This window comes from Typopeltis vanoorti, chromosome 15 (assembly GCF_054136105.1).
Source record: "Typopeltis vanoorti isolate ZY-2024b chromosome 15, IOZ_Tvanoo_1.0, whole genome shotgun sequence".
NCBI classification, from domain to species: Eukaryota; Metazoa; Arthropoda; class Arachnida; order Uropygi; family Thelyphonidae; genus Typopeltis; species Typopeltis vanoorti.
In genome coordinates this window covers 24371894-24397484 of record NC_143563.1, presented here as the reverse complement: position 1 = coordinate 24397484, position 25591 = coordinate 24371894, and the positions used below count along the sequence as shown (strand labels likewise).

The 25591-nt window shown below is 34.2% G+C and overlaps 2 protein-coding genes across 2 annotated transcripts in view; one reads left to right on the top strand and one right to left on the bottom strand.

Annotated features, from left to right (window-relative positions):
• The window catches only part of LOC150098510 (putative glutamate receptor), a 38405-nt gene extending 23797 nt beyond the window's left edge, over positions 1-14608 (top strand). Inside the window, exons 5-11 of the mRNA XM_090405248.1 lie at positions 1794-1897; positions 5210-5300; positions 9051-9209; positions 11697-11841; positions 12914-13140; positions 13829-14094; positions 14281-14608. Coding sequence (XP_090261374.1) covers positions 1794-1897; positions 5210-5300; positions 9051-9209; positions 11697-11841; positions 12914-13140; positions 13829-14094; positions 14281-14608 — 1320 coding nt within the window. The remainder of the gene's footprint in view (positions 1-1793; positions 1898-5209; positions 5301-9050; positions 9210-11696; positions 11842-12913; positions 13141-13828; positions 14095-14280) is intronic.
• A 346-nt stretch (positions 14609-14954) lies between these two features.
• LOC150098509 (ras GTPase-activating protein nGAP-like) overlaps positions 14955-25591 on the bottom strand; it is a 298140-nt gene continuing 287503 nt past the window's right edge. The window contains exons 24-25 of the mRNA XM_090405246.1: positions 24464-24666; positions 14955-18824 (exon numbers count right to left, since the gene is read on the bottom strand). Coding sequence (XP_090261372.1) covers positions 18566-18824; positions 24464-24666 — 462 coding nt within the window. The 3' untranslated portion in view covers positions 14955-18565. The remainder of the gene's footprint in view (positions 18825-24463; positions 24667-25591) is intronic.

Genomic DNA, 25591 nt, shown 5'->3' with positions numbered 1-25591 from the left:
TCAGGATGTGGGGCCCTGCTGTAGCATTATAGGTGTGTGTGTGTGTGTGTGTGTGTGTGTGTGTGTGTGTGTGTGTGTGTGTGTGTGTGTGTGTGTGTGTGTGTGTGTGTGTGTGTGTGTGTGTGTGTGTGTGTGTGTGTGTGCGTGCGCGCGCCCGCGCACGTTCCGCTTTTGTGTTCAAAGACTTGGAATTTGCAGCACCATCTTACCATTGTATTACGATATCTTGACTTTTGATGATGAAATGGATATTGGTTTTCGTGAAACCACACGCGGAATATTGTTACTCTGCAAGCATTTAAATTGACTCGTATTTGATACATCGTATACACAAGAATATTTTATTATAATTTGTTTCTTCAAATATGCAAGTATTTGTACTCTATTTAAGTCCGTGTCAAAAAATTCCAGTAACAACTTTGACTTTGATTTCGAAATGTCTTTTTAATACAAGATAAGGTAAGGAAATAGTTGTGGCTATATCATCTTCATTCCCAATATCAGTAACATGACTGTACATGTTAGGGTGTGGAGGACAGTCGTAGTATGATTTTCAGTCATATTACTTTACGATATTCGTGACTGCGACATTTAGACAAAAATGGAGAATAGCTGTTTCTTGTATTCAAATATATTCCGAATACTGAATACAGTAAGGTCTTGTGGGCTGCTGCAGGATGCGCATCAAGGTAACATCAAGGAAGTGAATGGTTACGCAATTAATGGACACATCGGTAGGACAAAACGACATAACTATGTACCTTATTCCTCCCTCGATAAGTTTTCGCTATCAGTTAGATAAAAAGGTTTCATTTAGTATTTACCGCATCTATAAAAATACAAGAAATTAATCAGTAAAGCTATATATAGATCGATAGTTTAGTTCAGTCGATATCTGAGAGTAAATGCAAGTTCCCGAGGAAAGAAGACGTGTGGGCAGTCATCAGTGATGTGATGCATAGATGGACAAAAAGTCAGAGGTCACCTTTAATTGAATTTGATTTTTTAACGAACTGTCATTTGTAGCCATAGAAAACAGAGATCTTTTTTAATTTCTTTAGAATCTAGTAGCTAATTCTCTCAATTTCTGTCAGGTAGAGTTGGATTTAAGTTTCCAGTGGGAATGGAAATAGTTTGCTTTCATAGCATTAAACCACTTGAAGAAAAGCCATTGTAGGTTTGATTCTAGTTGCAGAGGAGAGGTGCTTTTCATTCGCGTTTCTTCTAATGATTCCCGAGTTAGCTGATTCTTGGAATAAACAATTCCCTTCAGGAAACTCAGTTTTTAAATCTCACAGCAAAAAAAGTAAATCAATCAATCAAATCAAAACACTATTTATTGCACAGCATAATATATATACCAGTTAGGATTTCGAGCTCCAAGATAGTGGCACTTGTCTGCTGCAACATTTTCCTTGAAAGCCTTGATTTGCTGATAACCTCGAGCTCACTATCAGTGATGGTTGAAGAGGGAAACCGGTCACCTATCGATCTTCAAAAAAGTTAGTCAGGACAAGCGATCCCCTGTTTCTTTTGGGAATAAAATGCGTTAGACGATTTCTTTAATTTTTCAATACTGAATTAAATTATATTGTATTAAGTATATGCTATTTAAAAGGAAACAGATATATGTGTAGTGCTATAAAGATAAGCGCTGAATGAACTCTAGTACTCGTAATGAATCCTTCTATACACCAATATTTAAAATATCAAAGACAGTAAAACACATTTTAAGTAGAAAAATGTTTACAGTACATTACTGTAACTGATTATATATTAATTATTTCTTACAGGAGTATCCATTTTTCGTAATTAAAAAGGAAGAAGATCGTTGGTTACCTGTAGAAGGAGTTGACCTCAATTTATTGAAGATTCTGGCTAATGAATTTAACTTTACGTAAGTTGGAAAAAATCCTTAACATATAACTCATTTTGGTAATGACCAGCGGCAGATGGTCTCTATTAACCATCTCTAGTAGCTGAGGTCACGGCTATTTGACGATTTTCAAGGAATTCAAGAGGGACTCGTTCTCTCTCGAATTCCTTGAAAATAATCAAATAGCTGTGACCTCAGCTACTAGAGAGAGAGAGAGAAAGAGAGTATGTGTGTGTGTGAGAGAGAGAAAGAGAGAGAGAGTTAGAGAGTATGTGTGTGTGTGTGTGTGTGTGAGAGAGAGAGAGAGAGAGAGAGAAAATGTTTGGACAGACAACTTCCATCATCTCCTGATTCTAAACCTAATTCTTATCCTAACAACATACTATTGTCTGAAATACTGTAAGTTGTACAGACGATTTTTTTTATTTTTAGAATTTCACCTCTAATGGGCTACTGTTATGACTAGAAATGTTGCCATATAAGTAACAGGCACTGGAAAAAAGAAAAAGGGGGGAAAAAGGGAGAAGGTAAAAAAATGAATGCCTGTGTAGGATTTTTACTCACAGAAATGGGGGAAGCTTAAAATCACTCCTGAAAAAAATCGATAATAGAATTCATTCTATTTTAGAGAATGATATAGCGTTAGGGATAGGTATTGAGAGATGTCAGCAGTTGTCTGCCATAGTCTCTTCCTCGGATGCTAATTAAAATCACTGGTAGGCTTAAGTCAGCAGTTAGTGATAGCTAAGGGTGGACATTGATTGACCGTAAAGCTTTAAAAAGTTAGTTAGGGCTAAACCAGCCTCACACACTCTCCTTGGGAATAAAAGGTATTAGAATATTTAATTTTTTTATATTACTCGATTTGCCTAATTCATTTATTGTACTTTTTTAATGAACCTATTGTGGTTTACATACTGCAGACCCATGATGGTATTGAAAGCGATATAAAAATTACTGGAAGATAAATGGTTTTACAAAAATTATTTCATAGAGAGGTTTTACAAAAAAAAAAAAAAAGTTAAACGTAAATAGTAGCTTTGCTTATTTTTTCAACGGCGCTTTTGTAGCTCAGTTGAAAGGACATTGAACCCTTCGACTGGAAAAGACCTATGTTTGATTCTTATCCTAACGAGAGGAATCTGTCTTTGTAAGAACTTTTTCAATTGAAAGTGAGTTAATCATCCCCATATGGAGCCAGCAGAACTCTTCCTTCCTGAAACTTGATTTTTTTTTTTTATATTTCATGCAAAAATCGACCAAAGAACACACGCACTCAACGAACAAAAATATTATTAGATGGTCTAGACAGCGTAACGGAATTGTGGATTATGTAGAATGTTCTCTTTTGACGAATCCTTCTTGGATGAGTCATGTAATAATAATAGCCATAGATTTGGATTTTTTTTAAAAAAGTTTCAAGCTTATGGAAATTTAGATCGAAATGAAAGTCCACAAATATCTGTAATCGAAATACGTGTTTTATGATGTTTATGATGATATATATATATATATATATATATATAGATGCTGTTTTACTGAGGGCATCGCTGTTTGTTACAGACCATCGTGGCTTGTTATATAAGTTCATTCCTACTTTCGTATGACCTTTTTTGGGGGGGAGGGAGAATATTTTATATTTATTTACATATAAACTTTGATATAAACATGAGAAAAACTTTGGTTTTTCTCATGCTTATTTCTAATTATATAAGAATGGTTACATAAGATAATCTTAGTTACATTCATACATTTATTCCGTTTGTTTTACACCTTTGTTTGATTACACATTTTAATTTCTTAAAATTCACTTAGTATTTGAAAAATCGTTCTGTTAGCTGATTTTCATTATTCTTTTTAGAGATACCTCTCTCTCTCTCTCTCTCTCTCTCTCTCTCTCTCTCTCTCTCTCTCTAACACACGTACATTGAACTTTGAACACGTACAGTGAGGACAGAGTTCCTCATTGCATCTTGAAGGTATTGATGGAACTTTGTCAGAATATTTTCACCGACTTTTCCTTCATACATATAGTCACGCCTGTATTACCAAAGTTATTATTCATAGTTATAATAATTCTGATTGTCTGTACCCTACTTTGCCTCTAATTTAGCCATGTTTTTATTTATTATTGGATCCATTGTTTCACAACACTCCAGGTTTCTTCCGTTATTTTTTACCATATCATCTACGCAGACCTTATTATTTATTTATTTTTTAGCAGTCTAGGAAAGCATTCATTTAGCGATTAACTTTATATAAATACAGGTGAAATATCTATTGTAGTGATCGTTACTAATGCTTAAAAGGTTTACTTTGGCTCTCTTTCTTCCTCCATAAACTCGACATTAACATATACAAATACCTGTACATGATACAGATACAGCATACTAGATGACATATAGTTATCCAGTATCCTGTATACTAAATAACTGATGCCTAAGAAGAAGAAAAAAGCACTTTTTTGTTTTATATCACTACCTGTTTGTTGACTGGGGGTTGCCATTGTTCATGATTAATACAAAGCTGATAAAAGCTATAAGTTGTGTTGGGTCTTGGAGAAGAGTGATAGACTCCTAAATACAATCTAATTTTCAGTTAAATTACAACAAAAACAACAAAAATTAATTCCCCAGAACGACTAGGTGACAATCAGTGGGCAACAAATGAAATCAAACTTCACTTTCGTTATCTCTGTAAATGCTTTTAACTGGAGCAAAGTGATGGTACTAACATCATCTTGTGTTCCTAATCCTAACCAGTGTTTCTGGTCGTATACTGTACGTATTTATTTATGTTCTATTTCTCCGACAAGAAGGGATAAAAACACATTTTTTTTTAGGTAGATCAGAGGTAGAGCAGGGAATATCTTGCCTACAGGATATTCCCTACTTTGCTCCATCGTACTTTCTAGTTATTTCCAAAAATAAATACATACACACACACCTTGTTATCACACAAGGTCTTATCCTATTTGAAAAGCCGAATAAGAAACTATATAAAGCTCGGCGAGTCCAAGCGTAAGCAAATACCTGGATAGTCCATATGGTAGTGCAACATTCGACTATGAAAAAACATGGGATGTAATATCCCTTAACTTAAATAATTTCACGTCGCCGAATTGAAGCCTTTGGCTCTTCATATAATTAGTAATTAAATAATATATTTTTAATGCTAAAACGTTTTTTAATATTTTAACTCTCCCTTTTATGATAAAATTTCAAACAGGATTGTACTATCCTTAATTTAAACCTACATTATCTAAACGACAGAAAACATATCATTGGATTGTTAGAATTTAAAAATAAAATATTACTGCTCGTCTCGTTATAGCTTTGAAGTGGTCAGCCCAAACGACGGTCAATGGGGAAGCCCAACAGAAAATGGAAGTTGGACCGGAATGATTGGGATGGTTAACAGGAGAGTAAGCATTGACGATAATTTCCTTTTAGAGTTATAAAAGATCTTGCAGAAAATCCCACTTATATTTATTGATTACTTGAATAAAAAACAAACAAACTATCTAAATTATAATACGGCATATTTATAATGCATTTTAGAAAATAAATTTTGAATTGCTATCTCTATGTTGAAACGGCTCATTTTTATGTTTGAAGCTAAATTTAAAAACCGATTACTGTTAGAAAATTACTGTTAGATTTTTAGAAATTTCAATCTACTAGAAACTGAGACATAGTGGAATCCCAGTTTAGGCAGTTTTCTTTCTTTCTTTTTTTTTTCCTCTTGTGAAACACCAATAACTGTTTTCATATTACAAATAAACACGTATTCAACTTAATATGAGATAAATAGAAATGTATTTAGAGACCTGTGTATTTTCATAGCAAATTTCTTGATGCAGTTCAGTGGAAGTAGCGCTTGTATCCTCTGCGCTAGGCTGCCTGAAGATAGACTTAAGTTCAAGTCTAGTCTCCGACTAGAGGAACATTTTCTAAGCCTATCTTCGACAAGTTCACGAGCTAGTTGATATCTGGAACTGGAAAGCGGGTTATTTCTCCCCAAAACTTGGATTTTTCATCCCATAATCTCACGAAAATCCACCTTAGAACCGACATTATTTCAGACAGTAATATATCCTGTTAGGTACCAAGAGATGGCAGCACTTGCTTGCCAGTTTCTTCATCGGTGAAGGCTTATAATCGGGGATAGTTAAGAGCCATCTATCTTTGATTGGCTACTGGTGAGATTGAACTGCCCACTCAGTCTCCAAAAGCTAGGTAGGATTGAAAGGTCTTGCCTACTCCCTATAAGGAAATAAAATGTGTTAGCTGATTATTTTTTATTTTATTATTTCTTGACACTAGATCCACAAAAAAACAATCATTATAGGATGGATTCTAATCCTCCAACAACTTTTTCTAGCCTTTTTTTTTTTTTTGGACTCTGTCTATTGATCCTTGGTATATGTAACATTTTGTTTTATTTTATTTTTAAAAAGAAGTTGCATTTTTAATCGGAATTAGAAGAATTGAGCTTAGAGCACACACGAGTTTATATATATCAGTACTAATTAGGATTAAGAACATTGTCTTCTACCTAGCACACTACAGAAATGCATTGCACATGAAACTGTTGAAAGGTGGAGTCAGCTATCTACTAATTTTCAGAAACGTTGGGACTAAAACAGATTCCGTGAATATGGGAATGAAAAACTTTAAAGGATGTATTTTATTTTATACCTGAATTGTAAAAAAAATCAGCTAACATCTTTTATTCCCTTATAGGAAGTAAGTGAGGCCATTTTAGCCCTATCTAACATTTGGTGCAGCTAAATCTCCACTGGTAGCCAGTCAGACATAGTTGGTCCAAGGTTATCACTTATTTTAAGCGGCAACTGATGAAGAAACTGGCAGAAACGTGCTATCATCTCGCGGTCCCTAACTCTAACAAAATATGTTATTGTCTAAAATAGTGTGGGTTTTATGGTCGAGTTTACGAGATGAAAAACCCGACTTTCCAGGAGGAAAAACCTCTGCTTGCCCATGCCAGAGATCGACTAACTTGGGAACTGATTGAAGAAAAGCTTAGAAAACGTTCCTCCAGTCAGTGACGAGACGAACTTAAGTCTATCTTTGAGTGGACTAGTGCAATCGCCACTTCTACTGAACTACACATATAAGAAAAATAAACCAACATGAACTTTCAAATGAATGTCTATCTTCGACAGATTCCCGAGTTAGTCGATCTCTGACACCGACAAGCAGGTTTTTTCTCCCAGAAACTCGGATTTTTCGTCCTGTAAAATCAAGAAAATCGACCATAGAACCCACATTATTTCAGACAGTAACATATCCTGTTAGGGGTTTGGTACCAAGAGATAGCAGCATTTGTTTGCCCATCTCTTCAGCAGTGCGATATATAAGTAGTGATAGACATGGGCCAGCTATCTATGATTGGCTACCGGTGGAGATTGAAATGCCCACTCAGTCTCCAAAAGCTAAATAGGATTAAAAGGCCTTGTCTACTCCCTATAAGGAAATAAAAGGCATTAGCTGATTTGTTTATTTATTTTTATATTAGAATGTAGACTAATCAAAATTAGCATCCATATATCATTCTTATTTTTTCTGCCACATAGTGTGGATGCTAATATTTTTAAAGACTATCGAATTGTTGAAATATATTAATTACCATTACTGGACTTTTTTTTCCGAGATCACAGACTTTATTACAAAACAAGGGGGAGTCATAAAAACATTAGTTTAGGCGAAAAAATTTAAAAACTGTATGTGGTGCAATTTTTAAATCCTGTTCAACACTTATTTTATGATTCAAAGCAAGATTATTATTATTATTATTTGACACCTCCAGGGAGGCCAAAGACTCATCGAGCAAGGGCACCTGCTGTACAACTCTGTCTCCACCTCTCAATCCACTAACTAAGCCAACGCCATCTATCGCCGACCACCACCACTAGTATTTCCACAATCACAAACATCCATGCCCACGGCGGGATTCGAACCCGCAGCCTTTTGCCTGGAGAGTGGATACGCTAACCACTCGGCCAGCCAGGCTGGCATTGACATCGGCTAGTGACATCATCAACAAAATAAGGTGATTATTATCATTATTATTATTACATGACGCCTCCAAGGAGTCCAAGAGCACTCTACTTCACTTCACTATACACATTTCACTGTCTTCCGTACTACACGCGACTGCCATCAACGCCATCTACCGCCCAGCATCAACAACAACAGTATTTTTGTCTGTAAATTATGATTATGAAATAGAAAATTTCGCAATCTCTTGAAATTATTTTGAAATTATCTATTTCATATAAATGAAAAGAATTTTCAATGTTTAAATTGCTTCTCTTAGATATAGTTCTTACGCCTCGATCTACATTTCATACGCAGTAGCGATTGTTGTTTTCCAGAAGAGGTAGGTGGGCTCAAATGAAAGGAAGTTGAAATTCACTGAAAGAACTGGTGATTATCTCGAAAAAAATTGGAAACAAAATACCCACAAACATGTAAAACATTACAACATATTCTGAGACATAAATTATCGGAAGATATTTACTGAACGGATTTTGGGGAAATTTTCCAAAGAACAGAGATATTGCTTGAGACGATAGAAAGATTTGTTGAGACTGAATGAATCTAAACAGTGATATCGTGGAGCTTAGAGTGAACTTTTTGATGAGTCATCCGAATTTATGGACTTAATATTATTTCTAATAATGTTTTGATCTGCAGTTATTGGAACTTCAAGATACATAAATTTCAAATGAACCATGAAGTTGAATGATGGTGTGATGATAATAGTATTTTTGATTTTATATTTGTTCAAGTTTACAAGCAAAAATCTATTTAGTTTATGACTATAAGAGCATTCAATGTGCACATGCCGGTTTTTCATGGTTGGACTATTGTAGGTTTTAAACCAGTTTTTTCCCCAGGTAGTTTAATGCTAATTTGAGTAGTCTAAAAGGTATATAGACCATTATTTGTATGAAACAACTTTCAAGTGCACAGACACATTCGGAATAGGAATTACCTACTTACAGAAAGAATTGGATACATTGATAAAAAAATAAAAGGCATTAATTTTCTCTCTCATATAATGTTAAGATTAAATACGTGTACTGGATATACCATATATCTTCATAAGTATTATTTATTCGTTCATTTATCTTTACAAATGAAAGGAAGCTGATCTGGCGATAGACGAAATCACTATTACTGATCAAAGGAAGACGGCCGTGGATTTCTCTGTTCCATACTTCAATGAACCAGTACCGTTTTTCACACCAGCTCCCAATGAAAGTGAAGATGTTTTTGTATTATTGAAGCCCTTCAACTGGCAGGTAATTACTTGTTAAGAACTTTTTTCCCCCTTTATAATGAACTGAAATACCAAAGATTGCTCAATCCATCTACCTAATATGGTGAATGCATATAATAGAGTCGACAAAATGGATTGTTGTTTTATAAGTTTTTCAAATTGCTCAAAATACTCTCTCTCTCTCTCTCTCGAGAGAGAGAGAGAGAGAGAGAGCAATTGATCTGAGAATAATGTCATGTTGGCATCATTATTGCATGACATCTTCTCCATGCAATATTACAGGGGTGCACACAGAGTTAATAATATTTTAGAAGTGATATATGCAGTTATATCGCCTCTAAAATATTTAATCTTTAATTAAGTATTTAATATTTAAAAATATCTAATCTAAAATACAAGAGGGTTGTTCCATCCAGAAACTCAGGTTGTTCACCTCTCAGATCAGGCAAACCACCCAAGAAATTAAATTTCTTGGATGCTGAAAAACTAAAGTATGCTATATGAGAATTGTTTATGATAGAAAAGAATAGATAGATGCTCAAATGATTTTAATAAGAGGATTTTCATCTTATCTAGAGACGAGTATTATCAAAAAGAGCAGGTACATTTATTCGTTTATTATTTTTTTTTTGTGTGTGTGTGAGAGAGAAATAAAAAAGGAATGTGTTTGAACAGAATCGAAGTGGATTATGTTATAATTTCCTTCTCATCGAAACATATCTTAAAGATCAATATTTAAGATTGCCTATCTACAGGGTGTTCGGGATAAATTTGACAGTTTCGTAAGGAAAAAGAAAATCTTCTTTGTATCTATTAAATTTAATGAATTGACAAAAAAACATTACAGGCAGAGTTAATTACAATACTATCAACAAGATTTACTCAAAATAACCACCATTAGCATCGATCACAGCTTCAATTCTGCTTCGGAACCTCGAACAAGCTGATGCTACAGTCTCCCTGGGAAGGGCCGCAAAAACTGTTTTAATTTTATCCATTAACTGGGCTTTTGTATTACTGGAAGTGCGATTGGTGTCTTTTTCAACTGCGCCCCATACAAAATAATCCATGGGGTTAAGGTCTGGGGAGTTTGGAGGCCAAACATTTGGACTGGTGAAGTCGTAGAAATTTTCAGACAACCATTTTTGACTTTTCCCAGAGGTGTGGCAAGGGGCCGAATCCTGCTGCCATACATACGGCCTACCATTGGCTACCCTTGTTATCCAGGGCTTGACTACAGTTAGCAACTCCACGAACAAAGCCCGAATTCCAATGCCAGGGTTCTTCAACACCTGTTCCTGCAGATTTGCGAGGAATTCTGCTGTACGAACGCAATCAGATCGTCTGCTAGGGATCTTTCTTCTTGCTACATCCTCGTAGTCACCATTGCAAGTCTCTAGTTCATGCCTGATTGTTTTTACTGTATTCAGGGAGCATTGGGCAGCAGTCGTAATATCCTTATTTTGATGGCGGGCACGAATCATCATGATACAAGTTATTCTCTTCCATGATTCAGGTGGGTTCCAGCTATCCATCCTTTCTGACATCTTGTATATGAATGAAGAAGGGTCCAAACTTTTAAATGAAGAGAAGTGTGTGTTAATACATGTAACTTACGGAAAAATATAATTAATTATAAATATGTCAAATTTATCCCGAACACCCTGTATATATACCCATGAGACAGAACACTATGACCAGCGTGTTGGTCCCCTTCTGGACGAAATAAATGTTTGCACCAGTTTTGGCATTGACTGCATTGGACCATGGAAGGTATTATGAAGTATCAATGTTCGATGGGATTCAAATTAGAATTAGGTGGACAATGTGAACCTTGCGACACAGGATCATGTGACATCTAGAAAAGTCCAGATCCATCAAGTCATATTGTCATCTATAGCAACACCTGGCTCGAAAGAATATCCCTAGGTAAGAATTAGCAGTCAAATTGTATTCAAGGGGATGAGATGACCCGTGATGTCCACGAGAACAATCCCCATACCAGGATATTACAAACCACAGGCCTCTTTCCGGCCAGAACTGCACAGCGGCAGTGTGGTTGGTCTGTTAATTAACCCCTAATTCTTTTAAAGATTATAATGATAATAGTGTTTTACGATCAGTTACATCAAGATCAGTGATAGATTGTGCCAGATACCTGAATCCGTGGTGTTTGCTTGCAATTTATTTAGTGAAAAATAAACAGCACCATTACAATCTTTAAAATAGCTGCCTTATTAAGGACATTGATGCGGAATCTCTTAATCAGTCATGATACCCAAGAAAATATATGTATGCAGTAATAATCCATAAAATTTAATCCATTTCAATCATTTAGTTAAAAGTAATTTCTCTCTGTAATTTATTAAGCAACTACACAAATTTTAACAGCTTGCATAAATGTATGTATAATCGTATTATTTATTTATTTACAGTACAGAAGAAAAAGCTAATCTATTTTAGTGATTTATTTATTATCATTATTTATTACCACCATTTTCTTTTTCAGCTTTGGTTACTGTTTCTCTCTTGTGTTGTGGTATGCAGCGCCCTCCTATGTTTCATTCATAAAGCGTCTGCTGTGCCGTGTAGACGAAAGTTTTTAAGCTTCCCAAGAGCATTCTGGAGTCTGTTTGGAACATTCTCAAACGAATGTAAGCCAAAATTTTTTGTTTCCCTCTTTCTCTGTTGTCCTATTCTGCTTGGAATTACAGTATATTATTACATCACTAATTATACACAGCATCTGTTATTTTTTTTTAATTTGTTAAAATAAAGATGGGGCTAGACTAAACTACCTTTTTTATGCCTTTTCTTTTCCTGCTGGAAAGGCGGTGTTTTCGTACCGTAAACTTAAAAAAAAAAAAAAAACCTACTCTAGAACTATCACTGTTTCAGACATTAAATATAGTCATTATTATTAGGGACCACAAAATGGCAGCACTTGTCAGCTGCCTTTCATGGGATGCTGTGTGTAATTAGTGATAGTCTTGGGCCAGCTATCTGTGATTGATTACCAGTGGAGACTGACTTGCTCACTTATTCTCCAAAATTTACAAAAAGCTAAAACAGCCTTGCCTACTCCCTATGGGGGGAATAAAAATGTTAGCAGATTTTTTTTTTGTTGGACTGCAGCTCTTGTTAGCCCTCATAAGAAAAACTATAGGTTCGACTCTATTCATTAACTAGAGACCTAATTATAAGTGATTGGACTTGGAGTTTTGGCAGAAATAAGTATGATTTTATGTCATGAAACTCGGGTTTATAATCCAGCAACTTGGAAAATATCAATCATGGAACTCATGCTATTTTAGGCACTAATGTCAGTTAAATAAGATGGCAGCAGAATCACCTGCAAGTCATCAATAGATGTAAATATTCAGTTATCCCACATGATCATTGATCATGTGGGATAACTGAATTTACTGAAAAGAGAATGATCATTTGATTACGTTTCCTAAAACTAGAAGCGTTAGGCCTACTCTCTATGGGATCTGAAAAAGAATTTATATTTACTTTTCATTGTTAGGAAATACCAGATTTATTTTTGAATCAGTTTTTAATCAATATGCTATTTTTTAAAAAAATTTCTTACCCTACCCCCACCACCACCACAAAAAAAAAAAAAGCCAAGATAAGCTTGCTTAAATTATTCTTTCGTAAAAATTTCAAGTTCTCCCCATATGCACCTGCAAAGTAAATATTTTGTTACTTTTTTTTGAAAAGCTATCCGGATAGTGCCAATAGAAAGCAGTTCGAGACTACTCATCGGTACGTGGTGGCTCTTCTCAATCTTGATGATGATAAATTACGGTGGCATTTTGACATCCTTGATGGCCTTGCCAAAAACAGCACCAGCCATAGACACTATTGATGACCTTTTAAGGGCTGTTACCAAAGGTGACCTCTCCTGCGGTACGATTGCTGGAACTTTTCTCATGGCCCCTTTCCAGGTATGTAAAAAGCTAACAGTGACACTCCCTTATTTCTGGGCTAATAACAACTAATCTTATCCCTGATAAGATTAGTTATTATTAACGATAGCTATATTTACAATAGTAAATGTTCAGGAGATAAAAGTATGAGCAATTGCTCATTTTTATCTCCTGAACTGAATCTACTAAGAAATTGACATTTTCCTTATTTTTTTAAGTAGCTTTTTTTTTTTAAATGTAATACTGAGAATCTCTAACACATATGGTCATTAAAGAAGATTCTGAAGTATCCAACTTGAAGATTAATATTACTATTAACCATAATGAGAAGTTTAAAATGGCACGTGCTTAAGTAAAACCTTTTTGAAGCATGTTGTAAATCTGTGAAATCAACTTTTATGAAGCACAAATCAACTGGAAGATTAATTTTTTACATAGATTTTGTCTTCAAACTTTTTCATGATTTTTTTTAACCTTTCTGACAAACTGTCACAGAGCCCAAGGTTTTTTTTTTTTTTGGCAGATCTCCGCTTACAAATTTCATTGAGGGAAAGCACTGTACTAAGTAGTAAGTCATGTGACAAAGGTGGCTTTTCAGTGATACCACTAAGAACATTAGTACTTCATAATATATTTTGTCATATTTAAAAAAAAAAAAAACTATATTTTTAAAATAACTTTCACATAACTCTTATCTTCCTAATAGGGATCTCGTGACAGTGTTTTTGAGACCTTGGGCAAAGTCATGATGAAGGATGAAGAAAACAACGTTGTACATTCTGTCATGAGCGGTGTAAACCATGTTCTCGAACGAGATTATGCATTCATCTGCAGTTTGATAACAGTGCAAATGAAGCTACTTAACTTAGGCATGACACGAAAGGTTCACACAGCCAGCGAGTCTTTCTTTACTTCAAGCTACGGAATGGCAATGCAAAAAGGATGTCCTTATAGGAGGTCATTTGATAAAGTGTAAGAATAATAATTCCAAATGAGATTTAAAAATTCATATTTTATGCTGTGATTTGAGAATTATTTGGATGGACAATAAAGTAGCAATATTTAATTCCATTCCAACAACTGATTTGATTTTGTTGAATACTATGCATAAGCTATAAGTAATTTTAGGCTGTCCTCATGTTAACAATTTTCTTGCAGCATACGTCATGTCTCTGAAACAGGACTAACAGAAAAATGGATTGACTGGATTATTCAGAAAGAGAAGATCAAAGTTTATTTAGCAGAATCCCACAAACCACCATGGGCACCACTTCCATTTTCAACGATGCAAGGACCATTTTATTTATTAGTGCTAGGTTATCTGCTTGCCAGTATCAGTCTACTTGGAGAACTTGTAGGAGCTAAATTTCAGAAATTTCATCATAATGCAAAAATAAAGGTCCTGTATAAAACTCATAAGAGACGAAAGTATAGAATATACGCAAAACAAAAGTTAAAAATAGCACCCCTCATTCCTCTTAAATAATCAAATCTTTGATGTCAGGCAACTCAGTGCAGTCATAAATTGTGTATTGAAGCTGTTGAATTATGGAACCGGTATATTTAAGCACATTTGTACTTTTAATATTTCATTAACAGTACTTGTAACATGTGCTTTCTTTGCATAGGAAAAGAGCATCACTTAAACAACATATGTGCCAGTTCCATGTCTCTTGAAGCCAGAAAACTAACTTTGTAAAGTTTCTTAAAAGTGTACTAAAAATTTCATTTGTACAAAACAAAATTAAAAGATATAAAAAAAGTGGATTATATTACAAGTATTATTGGTTATTACTAAATTAAAAACAATATACGCAAGCAAACTAAAGTAATTACGATGACAAAAACTTTTATTTACACTATAAATCAAATATAAAGTGCACCTTAAATATACATCTGACAAGAACTTTGACAAGAAACAAAATTGTGAATAAATACCAAATACAGATAATATGCATTAGAACTGTCTATATACAGATAAATGTCTAAACAAACAAAACAAAAGGTGTGTGCAAAACACTACTCAACTTTGCTTTAACAGTATTAATGAGATACTGGCATGAAAGAAATCAGGGTTGAAAAGCTGCATTACTAACGATCATACCCACCACATCTATCCCAAACTATATACCTCCTCGTTTTCTTTTGGAACTTGCACCAGATCTTGCTTAAAATGGAATACTTAAAACTGCATGGCCAATTGTATGCCAGATTGGAATTCATACACTGACAAAGTAGCTGAGCAATTCGTAGGTGGTGTATTGTGGACAAAAACTGGCAACATAAAAACACAGTACAATTAAGTAGTTGCTACTTAAAGACCAAAAGTTTTTTTTCAACATTGTACTAAAAGGTTTTTTGCAACAAAAATATTAAAATTGTTCCCCATATTTGTAAAATTATTTTTTATTAAAAATTATTTTTAATCTCCATATTTTTATATAAAAAGTAATAAAATTTATAGCACGCTTTTCTCTAAAAATGGAGTGACAAACAGCTTAACCCTGATTTCCACATCAGAACCACATTTTGTTAAATTAAACACCTGCACTAAACCTTTCATAACAACAACTCTTAATTTATACGATACATTTCTTATTCTTGTCAAACTGTGTGACAAAATGCATGAGGTACAATGCATAGGACCTGTGTTGGTTTGAGCAAACAGAGTTAGTTCTACAATGCACTTAGGTAAGGACTGGATCTGAAGAGATAATAAGAGGGACAATGCAAAAATAAGTACAATGCCAAACAATATTCAACAATTTTTAGAGTAGGATCACCAACATTGTTTTTAGCATTGCACGTTCGTTTGTACTACGAATTCTATTTGATTGGCTAAAATTAAATTGCTCTTCCCTCGATAACAATTTTTATATGTTAAATTATTTAACACAACTTGATTGAAAAATACCAACGACAGACAATTAACTAGTTTGATTTTCTGAAATAAAACAGATAAAAAGAAGCGAAGAAATAGCCAATCAGCAAAACACAAATCTTACCTCTTCACAACCAGCACATTGATATATAAAATGTCAGCCTACTATCTATTATTAAAAACTTTTTAAACTACTCTGAGAAGCCAGTGTCTGTGCACATGTGTGTGTATGTATGGTAAAAAACTCTGAAAGCCACTACTCATAATAATCACTAAATGCTATAAGTAGTTTTGTATTACATTTAGCCAAAATTAACATCATTATCATAAGAAGCAAATATTGGTATGACAATTTAAGAGAAAACACAAGACTAATGCTCCGAGCCACACTGATTTCCTAGGGATGCCTAGCTGCTCTAACATGCACAGTCTGCTATCATACTATTGGCTTAACACCTTTTGAATGGATAAAAAAAAAAAAAAAAATCCAACTTTGTTTAGTGCTTGCTAGCTTCTGAACATTCTGATTGGACCTAGCTGCCATGCTTTATACATATCACATTGCATTTCCTTGCTGTCACAACCCAATATTGCAGCCCTCGCATCTGCAAAGCATTCTATTTTACACTTGGAATCTTTTTTTCCCTGTTGCTGTCAGTCCCACTAGCAAATGACAATGATATGACTGTTGTGAAGATGAAATGGTTGATAAGTGATGAGAGCATTTGTGTATGTTCCTCTTTCGTACAAAAGTTCATTTGCCATACTGCTTTATCAGCTACAGCAGGCAGAAAAAAGGAATGGGTGGATAACAAGGACATAACTATTTGCCGAAAGGACCATCCTTTCACCATTTTCACAGCTGAAAGACTTGAAACTGCCCATCCCTATTCCCACCCCAACAAAATTTTATGCTTACTATAAAACATGCTGCTATCAAAACCACAATTTTCATTTTGAACTTCATTTGAAAAGAAAAAAAAAAATTACAGATCACAAAGAGTAAAACAGCGTTAGTGATTATATGTCCTTGAAGAAGAGGTTGGGGAGGGGATAACTCAAAATATATTATTTTCAGACTATTTTACATCTGAATAATACACATTCTTGAACTAAACTTTCACACTAAACAAGATACTCGACTATACAATTTATAAACAAAAGCCAACAACTTTTCAGTTACTTAACATTGTTCAAAAAGAAAGTACTTTTCTTTATTGATTTTGTACTAATTATTCAAATATATGAATTTTGATACTAATTTCTGCAGTGCTGAAGTAGCATCTAATCTAGTCTTTAGGCAGTGGATTAGTACAGAATTATCATATACCAGCACATTCTTGACAAGATTTTGCTCATAAAAATGTAATCTTTTCCCATAAATCAGAATTCTAAAGCATACATACAACATTCATAGCTGAAATTTTTCCAATTTTTCCTATCCCAAGAAAAAATTTTTTCAACATTTTTTTTATTATATATATATATCCTTCAACTATTATTTTAGAACTAAAAATTGTTAATGCAGTTTATTTATTTTTTTAAGTCTAAGAACCAATGTAAACTTAAGAGATCTCAAATTTCAAAATATTCTATAAAATCAATATTTTGGAAGAAAAAAGTCAATTTACATCTCCACTGTATGCATTAAAAACTACAAAGCAACAAATTATTCATATTACAAGTTCAAACAGCTGGTAAACATATACAGTAACTAAGATCTGAATAATATTTAAAAAACTTCATGTCAATGATTAATCTACGACTTGATTATTGCGTATGGAAGCATGAACAGAAGGCATGCAAAGTGTGGTGAATTATATCTTGGAAATATTGAAGAGTTTTATATACAAATCAAATGTATAACTTGAAATTCAATGTACATATTAAATAATTAAAAAATATAATGAAATAATGTACAAACAGCTCATGGAACAATAGAAGAGTTGATAACTGACCTTCCTATAATCTATAATAACATCTTTAAAAAAAAAAATTTGAATTTACATCTCTCACTTAAAGCTCTGCTATTCTTTTCTTTCGACGTGAAAAGAGTTGTTTTAATTACATAACTACTTTGTACGAAACATTAAATAAAAACAAGTTCTGTTAAAAACACAACAAAGGCTGTTTACATACATAAAATTTTATGGTCCCAATATCCCACTCTGGCTTTCCGTGATTTATCTTCTCCGGTTTCTTTCTCTTGCAGCCTTTTCATATATTAATTTCAAAAGTAATCATTAACAAATATTGTAAAAAATGACTTCATTCTTCCACAAATATATCTGAAAATGGTTTCAATTACAACAGTTACTACTCTCTCTTTTCTAGAGAGCAGCCTGTGTAGATCAAAAACCAGAATGGAAATCTTGCCATATGAATTATGATTTTCCTCTGTTACATCACATCAACCAACACATTTCCAACCGTTAATCCCATCATTAGCATTTAGTGAATGGCTAAAATAGATAACCACAGAGGCTGTACATTAAGAAAAGGGGAGAAGGGGATGTAGGCAAGTTCATTATCATGACTATGTAGACAATTTAGTCTATATTTTCAACACGAGCTACTTTTGTACCTTGCATCACCATTTTCTAGCAGGGCTACTTTTCCTGATGCTGGGATAGTCGATCCATTTCGACCCTGAAGTTGGTAACGCTCCTTCAGCTGTGTTAGAGCAGCAAGAAGCCTAGCATTAGTAGAATCTAAAGTTTGAATTTTTCGCTCCTGTGAATCAATAACTTTCTGCTTTGCTACTATCATCCCTTGCATTTCCTGCTGTTCTTTCCTCAATTCCTCTTCTACTGTAATCAACCTGAAAGTAAAAGGGAGAAGAAAAAATAAGATACTAGTAACAAAAAAAGGTTGGTTTATAAATAACTATGCAACCTTAAATGTCTGTCAGAAATATTTACATATTATTATCATCATCATCATCAATTTTGATTTTAGTTAAATAAAAGTTACTGCAGGGATCAAAGCTAACTGGGAGGAGATCTCCTTAGCTTATAAAGAATATCTAACTTGGGGAATTTGGTTCTAATTCATTTATTCAGCATCATGGATACTGAATGAAGATCATATGACAAACTGAGACTTCCCTATGCTGTTTTTTGGCTGTGAACCTAGGTAGAAAGTGAAATTAAATTTAAAACGATAAATTATATTCTCGTTTAATCATTTATTCAAGTCTTAAAGAAACTTCGCATGCAAACCTTGTTTGCTTGCACTTGGATCAAGGATTAAACAAGAATATAATTTCTTGGCATTTTTAATTTAACTTATAACTAAGTGAAAAAAAACTTTAGAAAGTGAAAGTTAGCTACCAGAACAAACTCTAAAGAACTGAAGATAGGCACCATCAATATAAAAGGAGCATCAACGAAAAAGAGGTAGTGCTAGCAGAATAACAACAGAAAATCTCGACTTAATCACTAGCATTCAAGAAGGTGTGAAGAAAGTTAATCTAAAGTGGTATGGTCCCTTAGAATGTAAGAGGAAAGACAAGCCGAGTGTTTGAGGCCAGAATGGCATGGAAAAGACCCAGAGGAAGACAGTGGACCAGATGGATTGATGCAATTATTAGTGCTGCTGAAATGCCTGACAATGGAGAAAGCTAGTCAAGGGTGATAAGAAAACAGTTAATAGTATTAAATTAACATGTCATTATCATTCTGTTTTTCAGTCTTTTACAAAACTTTGTAATGCACAACTCCTTAATCATGATATCATTCAGTTACCAGCCCTGCACATTCTACACATTTCCTGGAATGTTATTCTGTAAAATGATGTCTCTTAGCTCCTTTTGTATATTTTACACTTTTACTTAAACTTTTATGCTCTATTTCTTTTTGCTGCTGTCTCTATTAATTAATTAACCTTCTCTAATTTATAATTGTTTTAACCTTCTTTATCCTTTATTTTTCTTTTATCTCTATTAACTTTTACTCTGAGCATGTGAAAATGTGGGAAGTAATGAAAAGAATGGGTTTTCCTCAACACACTATCTGGTTGATAGCCAACTTGTATAAGGAGCAAGAAGCCACAGTAAGAACAGGTGTTGGATTGACTGACTGGCTTCAAGTTGGAAAAGGAGTTAGGCAAGGATGTTTACTTTCTCCTCACTTGTTTAGTATATATGCAGAGGACATCATGCGTGAAGCATTGGATGAACTCAAGACAGGAATTACGATAGGAGGTAGATTGATTAGTAATCTGAGGTACGCTGATGATACAGTACTCCATTGTAATGACATGGAAGAACTAGGACTAATTCTTGACAAAGTTAACAAGATCAGTAATAACAGAGGACTTCAACTCAATTCTAGCAAGACAAAGATCATGGTTCTCAAAGGAAAAACAAACAGAGAAGCTCTTGAGAAACAAATGTATCTTAATGGAGAAAGAATTGAGGGAGTCAGCAAGTTTGAGTACCTGGGATCCATTATTAATGTGAAGAATTGCTGTTCAGAAGATGTCAGAAAAAGGTTAGGAATGGCTAAAACAACAGTCAGAGACCTGTCTAAAATCTGGAAGGATGGATCTATCTCCATGGGAACAAAGTTGAGGATTTTGGATGCAGTTGTTTTTCCAACAGCAACTTATGGATGCGAGACTTGGAACCTAAAGAAGTCAGATAAGAAACGGATATCTGCTTTTGAGATGTGGTGTTATAGAAGGCTGTTGAGGATATCATACACTGAAAGGCATACAAATGAATGGGTGTTAGAAAAGATTAGTAGAACTTTAAGGCTCCTTAAGGATACTGACAGAAGAAAATTAAAATATTTTGGACACATAAGAAGGATGGAAGGAGGACTTCTAAGAACAGTAATAGAAGGTAAAGTTCCTGGAAAAAGAGGCAGGGGTAGACCATCAATGAGATGGATGGATGGCGTGTGTGGAGTGACTGATCTTCAGAGAGTTGAGGCTGCCAGAAGGGCAAACAACAGGACTACATGGCACGGCCTAGTGTGGAACATCATCGAGCATCAGAGTGACCATACGGCATCTGTAGATGCCCAATGAACACAGACAGACAACTTTTACTCTGTTTTATGTTATGCTCTATTTACTTTACTTTGCTTTATTACTCTATATCCTATTCTTACTTTACTCTTTACCTAAATTACTATTGGTTACCTACTTTCCAATACCTTGGGAACCATGGAAAATTTATTTAATGTTACGACTGCACCACCAAGATTCCCCTTTATGGGTATTAAATATAATTAGGATTACCTGCAGTATCTCTTTAGATCTATCTCAAGCATTACTGACAGTCATGGCTACTCTTATTTAAATTTGCACACAGGTTCACATTATTTAGAAACAGTGCATTGGATCAAGGATCAGTGAATACACATTCTTTAACATAACAAACATATTTATTAAACTAGGATGCAATAAAACAGTTTAATGAATGAATTGGCTCTTCAAAATTTTTAAGCTAAGAATTAAAATATCTCATACATTGTACATACATAAAAAAAAACATGCAGCAATACTATCATATACTTCAAATGACAAGTTTTTCATATCTAATTACACCAATTTTCCATAGCCTCTTAGTCCGGAACAAACAATCATAATTTAACTTTATAAATGTCTCACCGAATATATATATGTGCTTCAAGCAACAAGTTTACCAGATCTAAATTAATACCAATACTTCAACCTCTTAGTCCAGAACGTATAACAACACATTAACTTTGAAATTGTCTCGCCAAATATCAGTCAATCTTCCGAAATGTTAAACATACACATAAAGGTTGTACTCATAGTTCTTCTCTTGACACATATCTGAACTGGCTCTTTAATCTCTTATCTGGTTCCACTGACTTCTTTTCCGTCATGGGCCTCAACATTCGTGCAGGCATCTTTTTTTTTTTTTAGCGCCGTTGCATCTTGTTTTCGAGGAAGGGTTTTCGAGGCCTGGAGCACACTACACCAAAACTGATTGCTTTTCCGTCTTGGCCCTCAACATTTGTGCAGGCTTCCTTTTCTTTAGCTCCATTGCATCTTGGAAGATTTTTGGGGATTGGAGCATATCTCACCGATACTGCCTTTTCATCCTGAAACTTAACATTTGTGCGGGCTCTTTTCCTTTAGTGGCGTCGCATCATGAAGAATTCCCAGAACTTGATACATATTACAGTTCGACTTCTCCTCAGACATTTCCCTACTTCTCTTCGGACATCCAACGGACCCGCGATGCTGGATTCCGAGACACTACGAGAGGAGACTGCATTTCCTTCTGCGTTTCTGCATACCTGCTTCCTTCCTCACTTCTGCCTCTGCCTACTACATACTGGATCTGCTGCCTCTGGATACCTAGAAAAAAAGAGCCCCCTAGATCTTTTCTTGATCCTTTCTTATACTTCCTCTTGCAGTCCCTGGATTAAGGTTTGAGAACCCCTAGCATTCAGGCGCAAAAGGGGATGTGACCTTCAGAGTTGTTGATTACTTCTGTTTCCCCCAGAATACACAAAAACAATCTTATTCACTACATGCGGGAGATCCTTAGTTGTTCGCCACCTGTTGTTGCACTGTCCTTGAGACATGCATTAGGTTAAGCTTCGAACAATTGAAGGCACTTTACAAACAAAGCTTCTAAGCTCTTTCTTTGAAACTGGAAGCACTTAAAAATGACCAGCTGTTTTCTAAGGTATTGCCCTTGAAATACACAGTTTAACATTGGCACCTTTTCAATATATACTTGCATAGTTACAGTTAATATAAATCTTATATACAAAATTCCGTAATCAGCGTTAAATTACAGTATCCTTCTACATAGACTATTTGTGATCTCTGTAAAAGTTGATGCAAAGTTAAGAAAAAAATTCCTACTGCATCAAATTTTACAATACAACCAGATCTATCATAGTAATCCAAAAGTAACAGATCAAAACCTTATTCACATAGAACAATAACCTCTTATCAACAACTAACTATCTCCTTTACATTGTCTTCACACTTTTTAGTAAATATGTTGCATGCATTAATAGAATCTAAAGTGATCCATCTGATCCTCATGCTGTACTCACATCTTACAATATCTTTAATTGCTTCCACCTATATTATTATTTCATCTCTCCTCTCCATATAATATGCACATGTTCTTTATGATTTTTTTTTTAATTTTATTTTTGTGAGAGTCCCACCCTTGAAAGGTGGGTTAATCTTTAGCCAACCTTTTGTGGATAGGAATTCTACTCTAGAGACCAAACATGGTACTTTTCATTAACAGGATTTCCTTTTGCCTGGATGAAAACCCAATTTTGTTTTCCTTACTATACTCATCACTCTTTTAAACTTTACTCATGTAGTAAGTGTCTATGCACCTGATGATCATTCTCCCTTCATATTCCACTCTCAACTATGGAAAACTCAAACTCAGAGGGACCAAGAGGAATAGATTTATTATTGTGAAAGGATTATCACAGTAAATTTCCTTTAGTGTAGCAATGATTTTATGCAACCATGGCCAAAACTTTTCAAGAGTTTGTTGTTCACTATAATGATAATGGCTTTAGTGAGATATTACTTATTTCTGCCACATTATTGCAATATAGAGTTCTTACTTGATGATACCATTTACATTTAACTAAGAATGCAGTCTGACACTGCTCTTTACAAATATCTTTTGAATGATTTCCTATGCATTACTGATGTCTTTCTCCTCGGTTCCTCATATCAAGGTAGATTCTAAGTTTACCATAATTTTCTCTTTCATACATGCATATCTCTTCCTAACCGAAAGTCCCATAATAATGTTTTACCATCAACTCTGAAATTGTGTTTATTTTCTCCTGGTCCTCGTTCCCTCTTCAAGTTTGTTATATAATGAAAATCTCAGTGATTATTCACTTGTATTTAGTGAATTAATTTGCTGTGTTTTATATTTATTTCCCTTTAAATTCACAGGTCTATGAAAACATCCCACTACATCTTTCATGCTGTTTGTTACCAATTCACAACAAACCTACAGGTAAAACTCTTTTCTTGAATTTTAGCATCAATCAAGTCTCGTTTATATGAAGTTTTTGGCCCTACCACTTGCAATCTTCAGATCCAAGCAAACATTTTTAATGGGGTTGATTATAACTGCTACAATAAAAAAGCTTAGCATGAAATGAAATTCAATTTAGTAGTAATTTTATAAAATGATTAGATTCCTATCTCTATATTAAAAAAAAAAAAAAAAATTCCAAATTCAAAAATAGGAATGGGATTGTAGCATCATTTTTCCTCTCCTCCACAATCATAAAACTCCCCCCCCCCCCCCCCACACACCCATCCTGCTTTTTTTTTTTTTTTTTTTTTTTTTTTTTTTTTTTTTTTTTTGAAATCTGACAATTTCAAACAATAGTTTTAAATTTTCTTCGAAATATTAGAAATTAACAGTTCTATAAAGAATAATTTTACTAAATAATAATGCTAACATGCTTTTACCTTGTAATTATGCTTTTCATCTGTTGATCTTTCTCATCTTGTTGCTTTCGTATCCTTTCTTCACCTGCTTCCAATCGTGACTGCCAGTCTGCCACCACTTGTTCTGTAACATTTTCTTGTTTCGTCAACTTCACCTCTGCTGCTGAAAGCTTTGACTGTAATTCTTGCATTTTATCCTTGAGTTCATCTATTTCCTTTTCATACTGAAATTATTTAACATATTCATATGAATATAATTTTATATTATATATCTTGTGGAGGTGGGGGAGTCATTCTTAATAGGTGAATCATCACCTATTAAGATCAATGTAAAAATTTTCAGTTAAATAACCAAAAATCCAATTATGAGCATTTTTTTGAATTACAATGCAAGCTAAAAATAAAATAACTATTTTGTGAAAAAGTATATTAAATTACAAAAAAGGTAAGGTAAAAAGTAATGGCTGTTGTCTTATGAAATTCAAAATTCAGTTTCCTCAATTTGTTAGTGTAGAATTTTTGACCATGATTTTCTACAAAACATCTTTTTCGCAGTGATTGTGTAGTCAAATAGAAATGGCGTGGTTCACAAATCTCATCTGCAGATATAGTGGAATAAAAATATATCATCATCATCAAATTCCTGCCATGTACCCTCAAGGGGTGTACAGGATATGATAGTACTACATGAAAAAAATTACATTATTATTAATTTCCTATCTACAATTTTCCTCCACATCAGTCTGTTACTTGTCAACACTCCAACATTATCAGATCTTATATTTCTATCGTCTAAAGCACTTTGTACCGTATCAATCCACCTATATCTTGGTCTTCCTCTGGGTCGTTTTGCTGCCAACCTGGCAGAGAACACTTGTTTTGCTAATCTTTCCTCACCCATTCTGTTTAAGTGACCACACCACCTGAGATTAGCTCTGCTAATGCATTCCTGGATGCTGACAATGTCAAGTTCTTTCCTAATATCCTCATTTTTAATATGATATTGCCATTGATGCCATCTGTTCACGCCTATAATCTTTCTCAGGACTCTCATATCTGTGGTCTCTAGTCTTTGGTCAAGTGTTTTACTTCTGACCCAGCTCTCAGATCCATAAGTTAAAACTGGTTTGAACACTGTCTTGTATACAG